We start from the raw sequence: 16466 nt of genomic DNA, 5'->3' as shown, positions 1-16466 counted from the left end.
ACTAATACCGGAGAACCTGTTCAAATACAACTAATAATTCATGACATACTTGAAAAAGAAAATTGAGCTAGAAAACATACTCAAAATTTGGTAGATTGTTTACAAATAACATCATAAACAAGGTAATTTATATTCATAAACTAATAACAACAACAACAATACGTTATAAACTAACCCATGAGACTTACAAACAAGGGGTCCATCGTTCACTTGTGGTCTAGTGGTAGCAAGGTTTAGATTATTCAGTGGATATTCAAGTTTGATCCTTACTAGTGGTGTTTTGGGTGGATACTAGCAATGAAATATTTGAGCTAGGCCTTGCAAAGTTGTCAATTTAAGTTAGGCTTGCAAGGTTGTCATTTCAAATCCCAAGCCTATTCTGGTTTTACTCCCACCATGTGTTACGTTAAAGAGTTTTCATGGGACACAACGATTGTCAAGTGACAGCCAATGGTATGATTTTCGGGGGAACGCCAAGACAAAGTTTGAAGCTAGCATGGACCTGGTTAAGACAACATAGTTTGACCATAGTTGGGCAACATAGCTCTCCAAAATTGATGAGTGCGATGACCTAGCGCACAAAGAATATCAGTGTTACAAAAACAAATGTTGGTTTTTATTGGTCCCAAGTCCCAACTATCCCATTTTGGTCGACGCCGGTCCCAACTTTCATTTTTGTTGTCAACGGCCCCAACTTTCACCTTCGTTTCTTCCATAAGTACGCGACTAATTGAGTAGTAACTCCGTTAATTTTTACTCACATGTCTATCCTAGTTGTCAAAAAGCTAAGACATGACAACCTACATGGAGAATGAAGAAACACTAACCGGACCCCGGGCAGATTACGGGTAACCTGGGGGTTAGATAGATGTTTCCCACGAGGGGTTAGACCCAGAGAAGATGGTTCTTCTGATAACCTGCAAAACAGACACCGTGAGCTTGTCACTGAGAAGGGGGGGGGGGGGTTCCTCCTTGTGACCACCCTCCGGCGTGAGAATCAGACTAGATTGCTCTTTAAATATAAATGTATATTAAGAGATTGCTAGAGCAGATATCAGGTATAATATGATGATAATGTGATAAGATATGATAAGATGAGATGATCATACCATTTGGGGTATTTATAGCCGAAGGTAGGTTTCCAAGGAGGTGTGGCCGGCTGAATAGTATTCCTGTTCCACCAACTGTGGCCTACGCACGTGCCCTGCTGGTAGTTGGTGGGTAGGCAGCGGCTGACAGTGACCAGGCCTGCTGTGTACTATTCCTTTTCTACCAACTGCCGGCTATGCACGTGGTATGACAGGAGTTGGTGAGTAGGCAGCGGCTAATAGTGACATACAGTACAGGAGCATGCTGCTCGCCATACTGTTGTCAATAAGCTGTCGTATCTTTAGTCAGATCTTTTGCCCATACCTCGTCAGGTACAGTACAGAAGATCTTCCCGTATCGTACGGACTGGCTTAGTTGGGCGGGAGTATTCCCCCTCCCGCCTTTGTGCGGGATTGTTCCCGGCTTTGCTCATTCCTTCAGGTGACACTGAGTGATTGAGAGCTAAGTGCCTTGTGCGTGTAGCCTTGCTGCGCGGGTGGCCTTCCCTGATGGCTTGTATCCGCAGCTGCGGGAACAGGCAGAGTCCTTCACCATTGGGAGGCATTTCCTGCGGGAACAGCTTGCGTACTGCGCGTAAGGACGTCACGTCTCTGAGCATGGTGGGTCCTGCGGATCCAGTTGGTTTCTGCGTAGACGTCCCTCTTCAAGGTGAGTCTTGCGGGTCCAACTGGGCTCTGCTGGGACCTACCTCTTCAAGTCCCCCCCCCCGTCCAATGTTCTTCTCATGAGTGTTTAATAAAGTGAGGTGAACTTTTGGACTTAAGCAAAGGGTTTTTGAAAAGGGTTTAGTTTTAAGGTTTTCCATGGGGATTCTTCCCGCGGAAGTCCTTGTCACTTGCAGAAATTCCCGACTTTCCTGCTTGATCTTTGGGTATGATGCGGGTAGGTCTGTAACCTCCTCGCAAGTCAGGAGCGTTGAGTCCCACTTGTGTGGATTCTCCATGAGGTTTTGGTAGTTTTCAACATAGTGATCAATTATGTTAAAACCACCAATTCCATCCTGGAGCTTCAAACAATGTAGTTCTCGACGTTCCCGCTATGCGGGGATGTTATTTCCGTTTCCGCAAGCATTGCCCAGAAGATCCTTCTTGGTTTCAATTCCCTGCGGAGCGCTAGGTATGTGAAGGGTTTTGCCTTGACACTGTACCCGCGCTCGTCTTACGGTTACTTTACTTCCAAGGTATTCCTGGCGTCAATTCCCTGCGGGTGCTAGGTATGTGAAGGGTTTTGCCTTAACACTGTACCCGCACCCGTCTTATAGTTACTTGGTTGCCAAGGTATTCTTGGCTTCAATTCCCTGCAGGTGCTAAGTATGTGAAGGGTTTTGCCTTAACACTGTACCCGCACCCGTCTTATGGTTACTTGGTTGCCAAGGTATTCCTGGCGTCAATTCCCTGCGGGTGCTAGGTATGTGAAGGGTTTTGCCTTAACACTCTACCCGCACCCGTCTTATAGTTACTTGGTTGCCAAGGTATTCCTGGCGTCAATTCCCTGCGGGTGCTAGGTATGTGAAGGGTTTTGCCTTAACACTGTACCCGCACCCGTCTTATAGTTACTTGGTTGCCAAGGTAAGGGGTATTTTCCCGCTTACTTTTGAATCTTTTTGAATTTTGAAATTCGAAGAGTTGGTGAAAGGATAAGAACAGTCCAAACCTCTGAAACGTCGTGCGACGGTTTCTTCTGACTGTGTCAGGACGTGCAGGAAGTTATGGTGACGTGACAGTACATGGTCATTCCAGAAGCTTTTTCAGGCGCGTGGGCGCGATTTTTCGGGCGCGTGGCCGCGAAATTAATGGTAGGCGTCCTGTCAACAGCTGTTGCCAGCTTGCTTTTTGCCACGTGTCATAGTTTCATTGCACCTTCGATTTCTCTCTCTTCCGCATTAAATTCATCGCATTAATTGCGATTAGTATATAAAGGGGGAGAGGGTTCTTTGTAATCCACACTTTCACTCTTCTCTTCATCTTCAAGACGATTTCCGGCGAATACTCATCTTTTCAGTCGAGCATTCCCTTGAAATCGTTTTCTTCTTTCATCTGCAAGATGTCTTCACGTGATCTCGAATCTACAGCCGATGACAAGAGTACTGCTGGCGAGTGCCAGTGTGCTCTGCCTGTCGATCTGTATCAGTACGTCGTCAGGAAGTTCATGCTCGAGTCTCTCGAGCCTGAGTTTCCTGAACCCCATCTAACGGTGTATGATGCCCCCAGAGGCAAGATCGGGGTATATGCTGCATTTTTTGTTTATGGGAATCTTAGGTTCCCATTGACAAAGTTTGTTTACCGTGTCCTTGAGAGGCACGGTGTGCACCTGACCGAGGTGCATCCGATGGCGATTGCCAAGATTCGCCACTTCGAGTGGGTGTGCCGGATTCTGGGCATCGAGCCCTATGTCGATCGCCTGATGACCTTCAACTCCTGGAGGTGCATCCAGGGGTGGTATACTCTGATAACCCGGATTAAGGGTTTGAAGATTTGCGCAACCGAGCGCAGTCTTCGCTCGTGGAAGCGGGAGTTCTTCTACATTTCCGCTCGCGCCATCCCCCTTGCCATGAAATTCAAGAATGGGCAAGCACTTCCCAGCCTTCACGCCTCCAACTACCAGGAGGCGGAATGGTTTTCGAAGATATCCCGAGTCCAATCTCCGGTTTACCGGTTTGCGGAGTCCGGGATGGTGATGCTGGGGATGAGCCGGGTGTGGAAGGATGCGGATGCGCAAAAGGTCCCAATCGTCCTTGAATACGGTTCGAACTCTGTTCCTTACGGTATGCTCTGTTTCTTTTTGTTGATTTAGAATTTCTTCTAACTTCTTTCTTGTTTATTTCAGAGGGGAACGACTTGCAGTCGCTCATGTACCCGCGGGAGGCTGACGGTCCCGCTCGGATGGGTACTCGCGCTCTAGACGAGAACGAGTTGCCCATCCTAGAACAAACGGCGGATCGGTTCGTGGAGGTCTACCCACTAGGCCACGAGATCCTGAGCGCCAGGCGGCCAGGTAAGGCACTATTCAACCCTCGACCCCTCAATGTTGAAACCTCTGCTGGAATTCCTCTAATCGTATGTTCTGATGAGGAATCCGCAGATGGTCCTCCGTTGGTGCGGAAGAAGAAGGCTGCCGGCGGGAAGGGGAAGGAGAAGGTGGCCTCCACTGCCGATCCGGTGCCTCGGTCTGATTCATAGACCGAGAGCGAAGAGGTGGCGGGGAATCCCGGTGGTGATAAGACCACCGCTCCGGAGGCTGCGACGATTGTCACCTCCGGAGAGCCCAGGATGACAACGGTGACCGGCGTGAAGAGGCCGGCTCCATCGGGTTCATCCCCGCCCGTCCGCACTTTCAGGCTCAAGAAAACCCGTAAGTACAAACTTCCTTTATCTTTTAACTTCATAGTTTTCCCATCATTAATACTTATCTTCTTTGTGCAGGCGTGGATGTTGACGCATTCCAGGGTGGAGCGCAGAGTACCCCTCCGCCCATGACGGTAGGCTTGGTCAGCCTACCTGAGGCGACGACCCAGGCGCCTGCGCCTGCTTCCGCTGGTTCAGTTGCTCACTCCTTTGAGCCGACTGTTCCAGCTGTGATGACGTCACCGCCGGCTGTGAGTGCTATTTTTACCGCATCTTTCACCGAGCCGGCGGTTACTTTTGCTGCGGATTCCGCGGCGGCGACCGCGGCGGCTTCTACCATGCCTCCGTCATCGGCAACGACGGCCGATCCTTCAGGTATGCATGGGGCTTATCGCCAACCTCTGCCTCCTTCCCATCTGCCTGACCTCTTGGATGGATTTCCCTTGGGTTCAGGTGATGGGTTTGGCGGCTATCGGCCTGTTATTGACCCTACAGGTGCGTAGGGTTCTTTTGGCCTATTTTATATATATATTTTTATCATCTTTTCCTAACTGCTTTTTGTTTTTTGCAGTGTCGGATTCCAATGAAGTGTATGTTCCACGATGGAACATTCGCCGAGGAACAACCCTTCGCACCCCTGTGGAGTGCGTGGAGTGGGCTCGTCACGCTGCTCCTAGTGGTGCGTTGGGGGAAGCCATGGCTAGCTACCAGGAGGGTAGGCTAACCAATGAGCTTCGGGTTCTCCTGGCCCGGATGCAGCCGCGCGTCGAGCTGCTTTGTCGTGAAAACGACAAGTTAAAAGCAGCTCGCATTAAAGAAGTAGCTCAGGCGCGGGCTGTCCGGGAGGAGAACCAAAGGCTTACCGCAGTGGCTGCGGAAAAAGAGAAGGCCTTCAAGGCCCTCGAGGTTGAAGTTCAGGCCCGGCTCGAGGCCCGTTCCAAGGCTGCCCAAGCTGTTAACGAACAGCTTCGGCTGGCTAAGGAAACTGCAAGGAACGCAACCGAGAGGGCCACCAAGGCTGAAGCTGTTGCTGAGCCTCTACGCCTGGAGAATGAAGAGCTTAAAGCCAAATTAGAGGCTCTCCAGCAGGCTCATGATGCCTTGGCGATGGAGGACGCGAAGAAGCTCCAAGAGATCCTGGACCAGAGGGGCGTGCTTGACCACACTGAGCGGAAGCTAAAGGGCGTCGAAGAGGCTGCTGCAAAGGAAGTGTTGCTTGCCAACCTTAATAAAAGTGAAGCCGAACGCGCCTGTACCCAAGCTCAAGCCGCCCTCTAAGAAGCTCTGGTTGCCAAGGAATGGCTTCTTCGAGAAGCGTTGTCTCAGGTATGCTTTTCATGTCTTTACGCTTTTCTTTGTAAATAGAAAAGGTTCTGATACTTGTATATTTTCTTGTAGGTTGTGCATCGGGTCTTTGCTGATACGTCTTATGACGATGCTATGAGCGCAGCCCTCAACGCTTCTCACGAGGATGGGGAAAAGGCCGGCTTCCTGCTTGGTCTAGGGTTCGTTGAGAAAGGCATCCCGCCTTCCAACTTCCCTTTGTATAATGTTGATACTGAAGCTGTTTACGACCAAGCAGTGAATCAGTATGCCGCCTTCCCGCATCCGGTGGTGGAGAAGGTGAACCAAGTTGCTGCTGCTGATGATGGGCTAGCTATCCTTAAAGCTTTCCTTGAACTGCCACGCTCTACTGATGGTGCTGGTCCAAGTGGAAGTGGCCCTGAAGCCTGATCCTGAAGATCCCTTCCCACTGCTAGGATAGATTTAGCTTGTATAGATTTATTTTCTTGTAGGCGGGTAGTTACCCGGCCATTCTTGTAATGAATATTATGAAATATAAATCTTTGTGCGGGTAAGACCGCTACTTTCTCTGGATTCCTTGCTTTATAAACGTTATATGACTTGCATACTTTAGTTTAAATTAGCAATTTTCCAAGTGTAGAATAAGTTAACCTTTGAACGTGGTAGATAATAGGTTGAAGTTTTGCTTCCTCTTTCGTGATTGTGCGGGTAGGACCGTCACTTGCACTTAGTAGGATGGCTAAACTTTACCTACGTCTGACCTGCGTGGAGGTTTTCCTCATCTTTTTGAAATTTCTAAGTATTTAGGATAAGTTAACCTTTGAACGTGGTAGATAATAGGTTGAAGTTTTGCTTCCTCTTTCGTGATTGTGCGGGTAGGACCGTCACTTGCACTTAGTAGGATGGCTAAACTTTACCTATATCTGACCTGCGTGTAGGTTTTCCTCATCTTTTTGAAATTTCTAAGTATTTAGGATAAGTTAACCTTTGAACGTGGTAGATAATAGGTTGAAGTTTTGCTTCCTCTTTCGTGATTGTGCGGGTAGGACCGTCACTTGCACTTACTTTACCTATATCTGACCTGCGTGAAGGTTTTCCTCATCCTTTTGTTAGAAATTCTCTTGAATAAGTTAACCGTTCGACGCGCGGTTGTTAATAGGTTAGTGTTCAGTTTCCTCTATCATGATTCATGCGGATAGACCGGCACTTTCATTTAGTGGGATGTCTGAACTTTTCCCTTCAACTGACCTGCGTAAAGGTTTGCCGTTTTTTGGGTTTATGCGGGTTTTGCCGCCTTCCCCACGCAACGACTTTCCACGTAATTATGCGGTGAAAACCGGCATATCCGTGTTGAATAAATTAACCGTTCGACGCGCGGTTGTTAATAGGTTAGTGTTCAGTTTCCTCTATCATGATTCATGCGGATAGACCGGCACTTTCATTTAGTGGGATGACTGAACTTTTCCCCTTCAACTGACCTGCGTGAAGGTTTGCCGTTTTTTGGGTTTATGCGGGTTTTGCCGCCTTCCCCATGCAACGACTTTCACACTTATGTATGCGGTGAAAACCGGCATCAGTGTTGATAGTTCATAAAGTATAAATGTAAAATCATCAGCGTCGATGTTCTAAGGAGAATCATTTCCATTAGAAGTGGCTCTGGGCCTTTACAAATTTGGAATTGATCTACATGCAAACTGTGTAATTGAGCTCCCTTCCATGTTGTTGGGATGGGAGTGCCATCGAGCCGATACCTGGTTCGGGATCTCGTTCTTTACGCAGCATGTAGTCTCCACGTCGAAGCTGCAATTTTATTCGTGTTTTCCCCAGCTGGGGTTCTACACGCATCAGCCTGCTCAGCGTTCATTGCGCCACGAGGTGCGCGAGCGTCCCATCTCTGACAAATGCTTCGACCATATCCTTTACGTCTGTGCATTCTTCAGTGTTGTGGCCTTTTGTCCTGTGAAAGTCACAGTATTTGCTCCGATCAGCGTTGGGACGATGTCGGATTATTGGAGCTTTTGGCCATGGGAGCTCCTCAGTGGCGAATATCTCGGTGACGCTTTTGGTGAGTGGCGTCCATCTGGAGTTCTGGTTCGACCGTACGTTATCCCTTCCGCCTAACCGATGTTGCAAGCCGGATGAGGTGTCAAAGTTTACCCTTGACTGCCAAATGCCTAGCTTCCGCTTTTTGTTTAATCGGGCGGTAAGGACGTTGTCTTCTCTTGTTTTCTAGGTGTAGAGGTTTGTGCTCTGTGGGAGATCTCTACCCAGTTGCTTCTCCGTTTCCGCAAAGCGTTTAGCTGCTGTCATGATGGCATCCCATGTGGATGGCATGCCATCTTTACCCGTTAAGGTGCGGATGAGCTCTGGGTCGTTCGCGCCCTGGATAAAGGCAGCGCGAACAAGATCTTCGCTGATATTACCCAGACTTAGCTTCTTTGAGTTGAAGCGAGTGATGAAGTCTGGCAAAGATTCATCTTTTTCTCGAATGCACTTGAGGATTGTCCATTGCTCCTCGGTATACTTTCTTTGCTGGCTGAAGTGTTGGCTAAACTTCTGTTGGAAGTCTGCCCAGTCGTAGATGTGGTTGACCGGTAGACGATCGAACCACGCTCTAGCTGGCCCAACAAGCGTCATTTGGAACATGTAACACCACGTAGGTTCCGTCCAATTGCTGACGGTTGCCCCCGCTATGAATCTGTTCAAATGATCGTCTGGATCAGATATACCATCATAAGTGCCGATGTTGGACATCTGTTTGGCACTTTTTGGGGCGATTGCTTCTGCAATGTCCCTTGCAAATTTGGACGTTCCCGCATTTGCCACAGTTGGTCTGAATGTTTTGGAGAAGTCACGTGGACTTCCACCTGTGTTTTTTGGTTTGAAGGCTTCTCCAAAACGCCTTCTCGGTTGGGAGTCCGTTTCCTTACGCTTCCCTTTTGCCCTATGGCGAGGGTTCGCGTCGGTGTCGGATTCCTCCAAGTCATCTTCCAAGTATTCTTCGAATTCGTCAGCCTGTTGGACGGAACGCAAGCGTTCGTCCAACTCAGCTTGGAATTCCTTCTGACGTGCCTCCGCCCATGCCTTAACTTCATCGAGTGTTTGGCGGGGGAGTCTTGTTCGTTTCTCTAACTGGGTATCGGTGAATCCCAGTGAGCGATTATTTACTGCACTTGCCCCAGCTTGGGTAACTGGGGTAGTGTTCGTAAGATTTACTTCACTTGCCCCGGCTTGGGTAACCGGGGTAGTGTTTGTAAAGACTGTGTAGTCGCCGGTATTCCCCCCAGTAGCTGGGGTTGTGGTTACCGGAGTTTCCTTAACCATCTTTCCAGAAGTTTGAAAAAACTGAAAACAAATGAAGTTCTAGCTTTTATGCACGGATGTCGCCAATGAAGAAACACTAACCGGACCCCGGGCAGATTACGGGTAACCTGGGGGTTAGATAGATGTTTCCCACGAGGGGTTAGACCCAGAGAAGATGGTTCTTCTGATAACCTGCAAAACAGACACCGTGAGCTTGTCACTGAGAAGGGGGGGTTCCTCCTTGTGACCACCCTCCGGCGTGAGAATCAGACTAGATTGCTCTTTAAATATAAATGTATATTAAGAGATTGCTAGAGCAGATATCAGGTATAATATGATGATAATGTGATAAGATATGATAAGATGAGATGATCATACCATTTGGGGTATTTATAGCCGAAGGTAGGTTTCCAAGGAGGTGTGGCCGGCTGAATAGTATTCCTGTTCCACCAACTGTGGCCTACGCACGTGCCCTGCTGGTAGTTGGTGGGTAGGCAGCGGCTGACAGTGACCAGGCCTGCTGTGTACTATTCCTTTTCCACCAACTGCCGGCTATGCACGTGGTATGACAGGAGTTGGTGAGTAGGCAGCGGCTAATAGTGACATACAGTACAGGAGCATGCTGCTCGCCATACTGTTGTCAATAAGCTGTCGTATCTTTAGTCAGATCTTTTGCCCATACCTCGTCAGGTACAGTACAGAAGATCTTCCCGTATCGTACGGACTGGCTTAGTTGGGCGGGAGTATTCCCCCTCCCGCCTTTGTGCGGGATTGTTCCCGGCTTTGCTCATTCCTTCAGGTGACACTGAGTGATTGAGAGCTAAGTGCCTTGTGCGTGTAGCCTTGCTGCGCGGGTGGCCTTCCCTGATGGCTTGTATCCGCAGCTGCGGGAACAGGCAGAGTCCTTCACCATTGGGAGGTATTTCCTGCGGGAACAGCTTGCGTACTGCGCGTAAGGACGTCACGTCTCTGAGCATGGTGGGTCCTGCGGATCCAGTTGGTTTCTGCGCAGACGTCCCTCTTCAAGGTGAGTCTTGCGGATCCAACTGGGCTCTGCTGGGACCTACCTCTTCAGAGATTAAGTCTGTATGTTCTTTACACTTAACAATATTACATGTCTCCAGCTGTTCATTCACACTTCAACATTTCCAATTCTATCTCAAGTAAAAACACAAAAGATGAAACGCCGTCATTCCTGTCAGCCACGATGAGAAGCCTTAATTCGAGCAATGAAAGTTCTGACGCCGGAGAACTCAGAAGAATCGCCAAAATGAAATTTGGGGCCGACATCTACCAAAATAGAATAGTTCATAAACAAGGTGTCAACGCAAAGTATCTAAAACTAGAGGGACTAAACCATAAGATAGACGCATGCTGCCGATTACCGCACATCCGCTCCCTGGCTACAAATAAATAAATCAAAACTTACTTTCAAGATGAGTTTCGCATCATTTTCTTCTCTCCTCAATTATAATATTATTAATTTTAGTAATAATAATACACACCACCGCATTGCGGCTAGGGTTTCACCTTATCTTCACCAAACCCTATCTCAATATCCGATCTTAATATGTTGAATTCGAACTGCTTTTAACTTGTTAATAACTGTTACAAATCAAAACACTTATTAATCGAAGGGTTGTTGTTTTAACAAGACCAACAAATGGCGACTGCAAACCCTTTCGATTTGCTTGGAGATGACGACAACGATGACGTGGGATTGCTTGTGCAGAAGATTGCTTCTGCGCTGGTGAAGAAGCCTCAAGCCGCTGCGGCTGCTCCTGTTGTTGGTAAGGCGGCTGCGGCGGCTAAGGCTCCGGCTAAGCTTTTTACTAAGCCGCTTCCTCCAGCTCAGGCTGGTAAGTTGTTATTAATAGTTGTTTGTTGGGTTTGCGTGTTGGTTATTTGTTTATTAATTTGGTTGTGTTGAAGACTTGAAGTTGTTATTAATGTTGGTAAATTATTAGCTATGGTTTCTGGTATTGTTTTAGAGAAAGTTTAGTGTCGTGTAATGTTGGATTATAAAAAGGATGCAATGTTTGAATCAGTGGTGTTATAACTTGCTTGATGGTGAGGTGCTGGTCGGTCGGTGAGGTACCGACTAGCGATTAATCGGATTGGAAATTTTTATGTGGTTTTTTAAATATACATATATAATTTTATATATAAGTTATCAACTTTTTACTGATTTTGACTAAATAGCGATTATATGGTGATTAGTCAGCGGGGGTACTGACTAGTGATTAATCAAGACCTAGGTGTGATTTATACAACCATGATTTGAACTGAATGTACGAAAGTGGCTCTGTTTTGTGTAATTGGTTGGTAATGTTATTAATCGGCGCCTCAGTTTTTTTTTAAATTATTAGTAATGTGAGATATGTATCTGCAATAGTCAGGTTGGAAGATATCGACTTTTTTTGTTTTTTAGTCTGTGTTTGTAATGTTACTTCCGAGATCGCTTATGTATATTTTTGGTTATTCAAGAAAAAGATTTACATAGGTATTCAGCATTGGAAGTTAAGCTGTATTGTGATTCCATAACGTGGTATATATTTTCTTGTTTTTTTAATTAATAAACTATTATTGTTGAGCAGTGAAAGAGGCCAGGAATGAAGCTTCTCGTGGAGGACGTGGCGGTGGTGGTCGTGGGTACGGACGGGGTCGTGGTGGTGGTGGGTATAACAGAGACTCGGGAAACAATGAGAATTCATTTGGTAACCGAGGCTTCTCTGGTGACCGAGGCGCCGTTGAGGAGTCTGATGGTGGGAAAGGTTACGAGAGACAAGGCGGTGGCGGCGGTTATGGCGGACCTCGTGGTGGTTTCCGAGGTGGTCGTCGTGGCGGGTACACTAATGGAGTTGCGGGGGATGGTGATCGTCCTCGCCGCCCTTATGAACGCCGCAGCGGCACTGGCTATGGGTAAATATCCGTTCTTTTCGTAATCTTGTTAAATTTTTTTATGGGTTTTATTCGTTACTTAACATGTTATTTCTATTGTATAGGAATGAATTCAAACGTGATGGAGCGGGTCGTGGGAACTGGGGAAGTCATGCTGATGAGATTACTCAGTACACTTTTTCACCTTACATATAATTTTCGAGTAATATTTATATATTTGTATATGAGTCAGTAAATTTTACTATGCTTTTTACCAGTGATACTGAGGAAGTGGTGAACGAAGGGGAGAAAACCGTGGAATCTGAGAAGCCGGTGACCGAGGAAGAGTCTAAGGATGAGAAAAAGGAGAATGCTACAAATGAATCTGAGGAAAAAGAGGCCGAGGATAAGGTATCGGTTATGATTACAATTTACAAACAATTAAACACTTACTACTATTTGGTTTTAATAAAATTGAACATGTTTTCTACATTATATTTGTTTAGGAGATGACTCTCGAAGAATATCAGAAGGTTATCGAGGAAAAGAGGAAGGCTCTCGAAGCACTCAAGACAGAAGAAAGGAAGGTGGAAGTTGACAAAGATCTTGCAGCCATGCAACAACTGTCCAACAAGAAGAGCAGTGATGAAATCTTTGTTAAACTGGTGACAAATTTTTTATATTAACAATATCTTAAAGCTACATTTTGCAAGCGTTATAATATTTTTATTGACCAATATGTTTGAATTCAATTTGGTAGGGGACTGATAAGGATAAGCGCAAAGAGATAGCCGAGAAAGAGGAGAAAGCTAAGAAGGTATTGCTTCTACTTCTACATGATACATAATTTACATGTCAATATTTTTAATGGAAACATATTTTTTACAATAATAGTAATTTTGTTTGCAGTCTCTAAGCATCAATGAGTTTCTGAAACCTGCTGCTGGTGAAAGAGGCTACAACTCAGGCGGTCGTGGGCGTGGGCGTGGTGGTTCGCGTGGTGGTTCACGTGGTGGAGGCGGTGGTGGGCGATACAACCAAGGTGGTTCATCAAGCTATGCGCTCGAAGCTCCAAAGATTGAGGACCCGAGTCACTTTCCTACTTTAGGTGGCAAGTGAGCCAACTCTTTTTTTGCTTTTGTGGACTGTCAACATCCTTTGAATACTTTTAGAATTGGCAGAAGCATACTCTAGAATAATGGAGTTTGATGTATCCTCAGAAGTGTAGATTTGTTTTGTTTTTCTCTGTGTTTCTTTGTATTTGTGAAAGTCTTTTTTATTTATAGGTGTGTTGGGATCTTTTCTTTTTCTTTTTTTATTATGTGGTTTAGAGATTTGAAGACTGATTGTTTGTTTACCTTTGAGATACCTTTTTCCTCAGTTTTGTTCTGGAATAGATGAATGATGGTTTAGTTGGATTTTTATTTATGTTGAGAAGAAGAAAATTTATTTTTTGAATATATGTAGGTATGTTTGGTTACCAATATATAAAGAAATATTGCTATAGAAATGGTATTGATAGTGTCATGCATAAATATTTATTTATTTGTAGCTTTGCCATTGTTTTGTTATCATACACATTTTACATTAATTTTTCCAGCTAAAATAATTTTTACTGAATTTTGCAAGATTTGAAAAAAATCAAGAGTTTTTCTTTGTAATTTGCTCAAATGTTTAGTTTAAAGGGGCGCTTGCATATTCCTCTCTAAAACTTTTAAAATGGATATATACCTAATCCTGCCTGAATATTCAATTGTTATTTTTTCCACCATAGTTACAAAATTGACAAATTTACACATTTGTTTTAATTAAAAAACAGTTTATGTAATGACTACTTTACTTTGGTGTGTTTTCAACCAAAAATCCACAAAAACCTAACTCTCACCCCCGGCTTTAAAAGACCTAACCCTTCCCACCCCCGGCTAAAAAAACCTACCCCCTCCTCTCGGGTTAGAAAACTGTAGAAGTAGGGTATCAAAAAAGACCAAAATACCCTTAAGTATCACCCGCGGGTTACAAAGAATCCTCTTATAAACCACCCGCGGGACACATGGATCACCAGCATATCACGAATAAGGAGGAACGTCCTCATAACACATGCGGAAGCATCCTGGCTTCCTCAAAAGTCATCCGCAGGATAGGATATCTATCCGCCTAAATGTCCGGAAGACAAGGCTAGCGGGACAGCTGTCATAACTCAAATACTCTCTAAAAGAAGGTTCATGATTCTTACTTGGGGAATACGTGACTGAACAACCAATGAATAAAGGACATCTGGCCAGTTTGTTATAACCGTGCACATGGCCAGGGTGCAATCCATCCTATCATTGGGCGACGCGTGTCTAGGTTGTTATACTCATGCACATGGGACGTATAGCTCAACCTATCACAAGAGGACACGCGTCCAGGCAGTTATCAAAGATCTTCTAGAAGAGGACAGCTGGCCCAATCACTTTCCTGCATCCTTCGGCTATAAATACCTTGTCAAACGGTATGAGGTATTTATCCACTCACTTGCATTCTGACTACACTTAGTCTGCTTACTCCAGTACTTTCTTCATTTACGAAGGTTACTGATTCTCACGCCAGAGGGTGGTTACGGGAAGACCCCCCTCTTGTCCTTCCTGTAACGAGACTCACGGTGTCTGTTTTGCAGGTTCTGGTCATTGGACTTTGGGAAGCTTTACTCATATCTTAGTTGTAATTATCGTACTTTACCCTGTAGACTCATTGGATCCAGGACCCATACCCGGGGATTGGATCCGTGTTTCTTCATTGGCGCCATCTGTTTTTGGTGTTAGAACAACAATAATTTTCGTTGGTTTTTCGGTTCGTTTGATATGAGTAACCTTCCTGAAGGGCCGATGGGAACCCCTGCACCAGATTCACGTGTAACTAACACAGAAGCACCTCCGGGTCTCAGTGTTTTTGCACGAATTACGACTCCAAGTGGCCGTACTCTTGAACGTGTCACAGCACGGGGGTCACGAATCACCAATGTAACACCTTGGGAATTTACTCTAGAAAATATTACAGCACCGACCGGCCTCACTTCCACAGACATGGGACGTGCCTCGGCACCGGAAGGTTCCAATTTGGGTAACCCCAAACAAATTGCAGAAGAGACCCGCCGAAACCGGTCGATATTTTATCCGAAAAACAACTCGGGCGACTCCGATAGGGTGGGATCTCAACAACGTAACTCTAGATCTATAGGAACGTTAACTCTTGAAGAGTGGCTCCACGCACAACAACAAAGTTTGGTGGCTGAGTATGAACGCAGAAAACGTAACGAAAGGTTTCACATTCGTACTCTGGATTATGAGGAATCTCCCCGGATATCTCTTTCTCCTCCACCTACAGTGAGAGGAAGTCAGATCCGTTACAGTCAGCAGGCGGAGCCAGAGTTTGGTGAAATACCGAGGTTACGCCCTCGTCCTCGCATAGACATGCGGATGCCATCCTACTTGGAGGAATTTGATAGCTATGATTCAACTTATCAACCGGGTGAATACAGTACGTATACCGGAGATAGTGGAATGAGCTCCAGAGCAAGGAGTAGTCGTCCACACGACATAGTTCGCCACACCGAATACCACAGCAATGCTGAACGAGACTTCACTAAACCATACCGCCCCGCGGCTTTCGCCGAAAAATCAAAATTCATAGCAAGTATTGCCACAGCACCCTTTCCTGTTAATGCTAAGATACCTACATCGGTAGGTAAGTACAATGGTATGACTGATCCAAGTGATCATCTCCAGAATTTTGTGGCGGTAGGCGGTGTTAGTGGTTGGACGCTTCCCTATTGGTGTTACATGTTCGCATTAACACTAACAGGGGCAGCAAGAGAATGGTTCGAAAAGTTACCTGACGGTGAAATTTCTAGCTGGGACGATTTGGTGAAGAAATTTTCTCAACAGTTCAGTCAACAGAAGAAACATACTCGAGACCAATCAGAAATCTTGGACTTCGTTCGTCGCGATAATGAGTCTATAGAAGATTTTATCCCCAGGTTCAATGATGAGAGCCTGAACATCGATGGTATAAGCAAAGATATGCTTCGGGGTGCCTTCCGCAAAAACGTTAAATGTGATGATTTAGTTCGCACACTTACGGGCAGAGATGGAATGCCAAAAGAGTGGGACGATCTCATGACTGCAGCAAAAGTGTATGCGAACACCGAAAAAACGTTAAGAAGTGATAATTCAAAGCAAAAATTTAAAGTCGAGTTTCAAACACCGAGACCAAATAGACAGGCGAAAGGCCCTATCTGGTCAAGACTTCAGCCAAGTACGGAAGCACCAAAACCATTTGATGCACGATCCCTCATAGGCAACAAAAACAAAACGGGACCCTCGAACCGAGGCCCCAATAATTGGACTCCCCTTTCAAAGACTCCCGCCGAAATTCTCACCACGGAGAATGTGAATTTTAAAAAACCGCAGCCACTGACGAGAAGATCATTCCTTGTCCCGAAAAAGCGTTGTTCGTATCATGACGACGTTGGTCATAATACGAATG

The 16466-nt window shown here is 45.9% G+C and overlaps 2 protein-coding genes across 2 annotated transcripts in view; one reads left to right on the top strand and one right to left on the bottom strand.

Moving 5' to 3' along the window:
• LOC143566689 (COP9 signalosome complex subunit 7-like) overlaps positions 1–16466 on the bottom strand; it is a 108451-nt gene that overhangs the window by 78756 nt on the left and 13229 nt on the right. The window lies entirely within an intron of this gene.
• On the top strand, positions 10674–13360 carry LOC143566699 (RGG repeats nuclear RNA binding protein A-like). Its single transcript, XM_077053326.1, has 7 exons — positions 10674–10921; positions 11660–11984; positions 12068–12133; positions 12221–12353; positions 12449–12607; positions 12703–12759; positions 12852–13360. The coding sequence occupies exons 1-7, from the start codon at positions 10726–10728 to the stop codon at positions 13059–13061; spliced, it is 1146 nt and encodes a 381-aa protein (XP_076909441.1). The 5' UTR covers positions 10674–10725; the 3' UTR covers positions 13062–13360.

This window comes from Bidens hawaiensis, unplaced genomic scaffold, assembly GCF_021521415.1.
Source record: "Bidens hawaiensis isolate Kalapana, Puna unplaced genomic scaffold, B.hawaiensis_p1.1 tig00023037_1, whole genome shotgun sequence".
Lineage (NCBI taxonomy): Eukaryota > Viridiplantae > Streptophyta > Magnoliopsida > Asterales > Asteraceae > Bidens > Bidens hawaiensis.
This window is presented reverse-complemented; position numbering and strand designations above follow the sequence as displayed.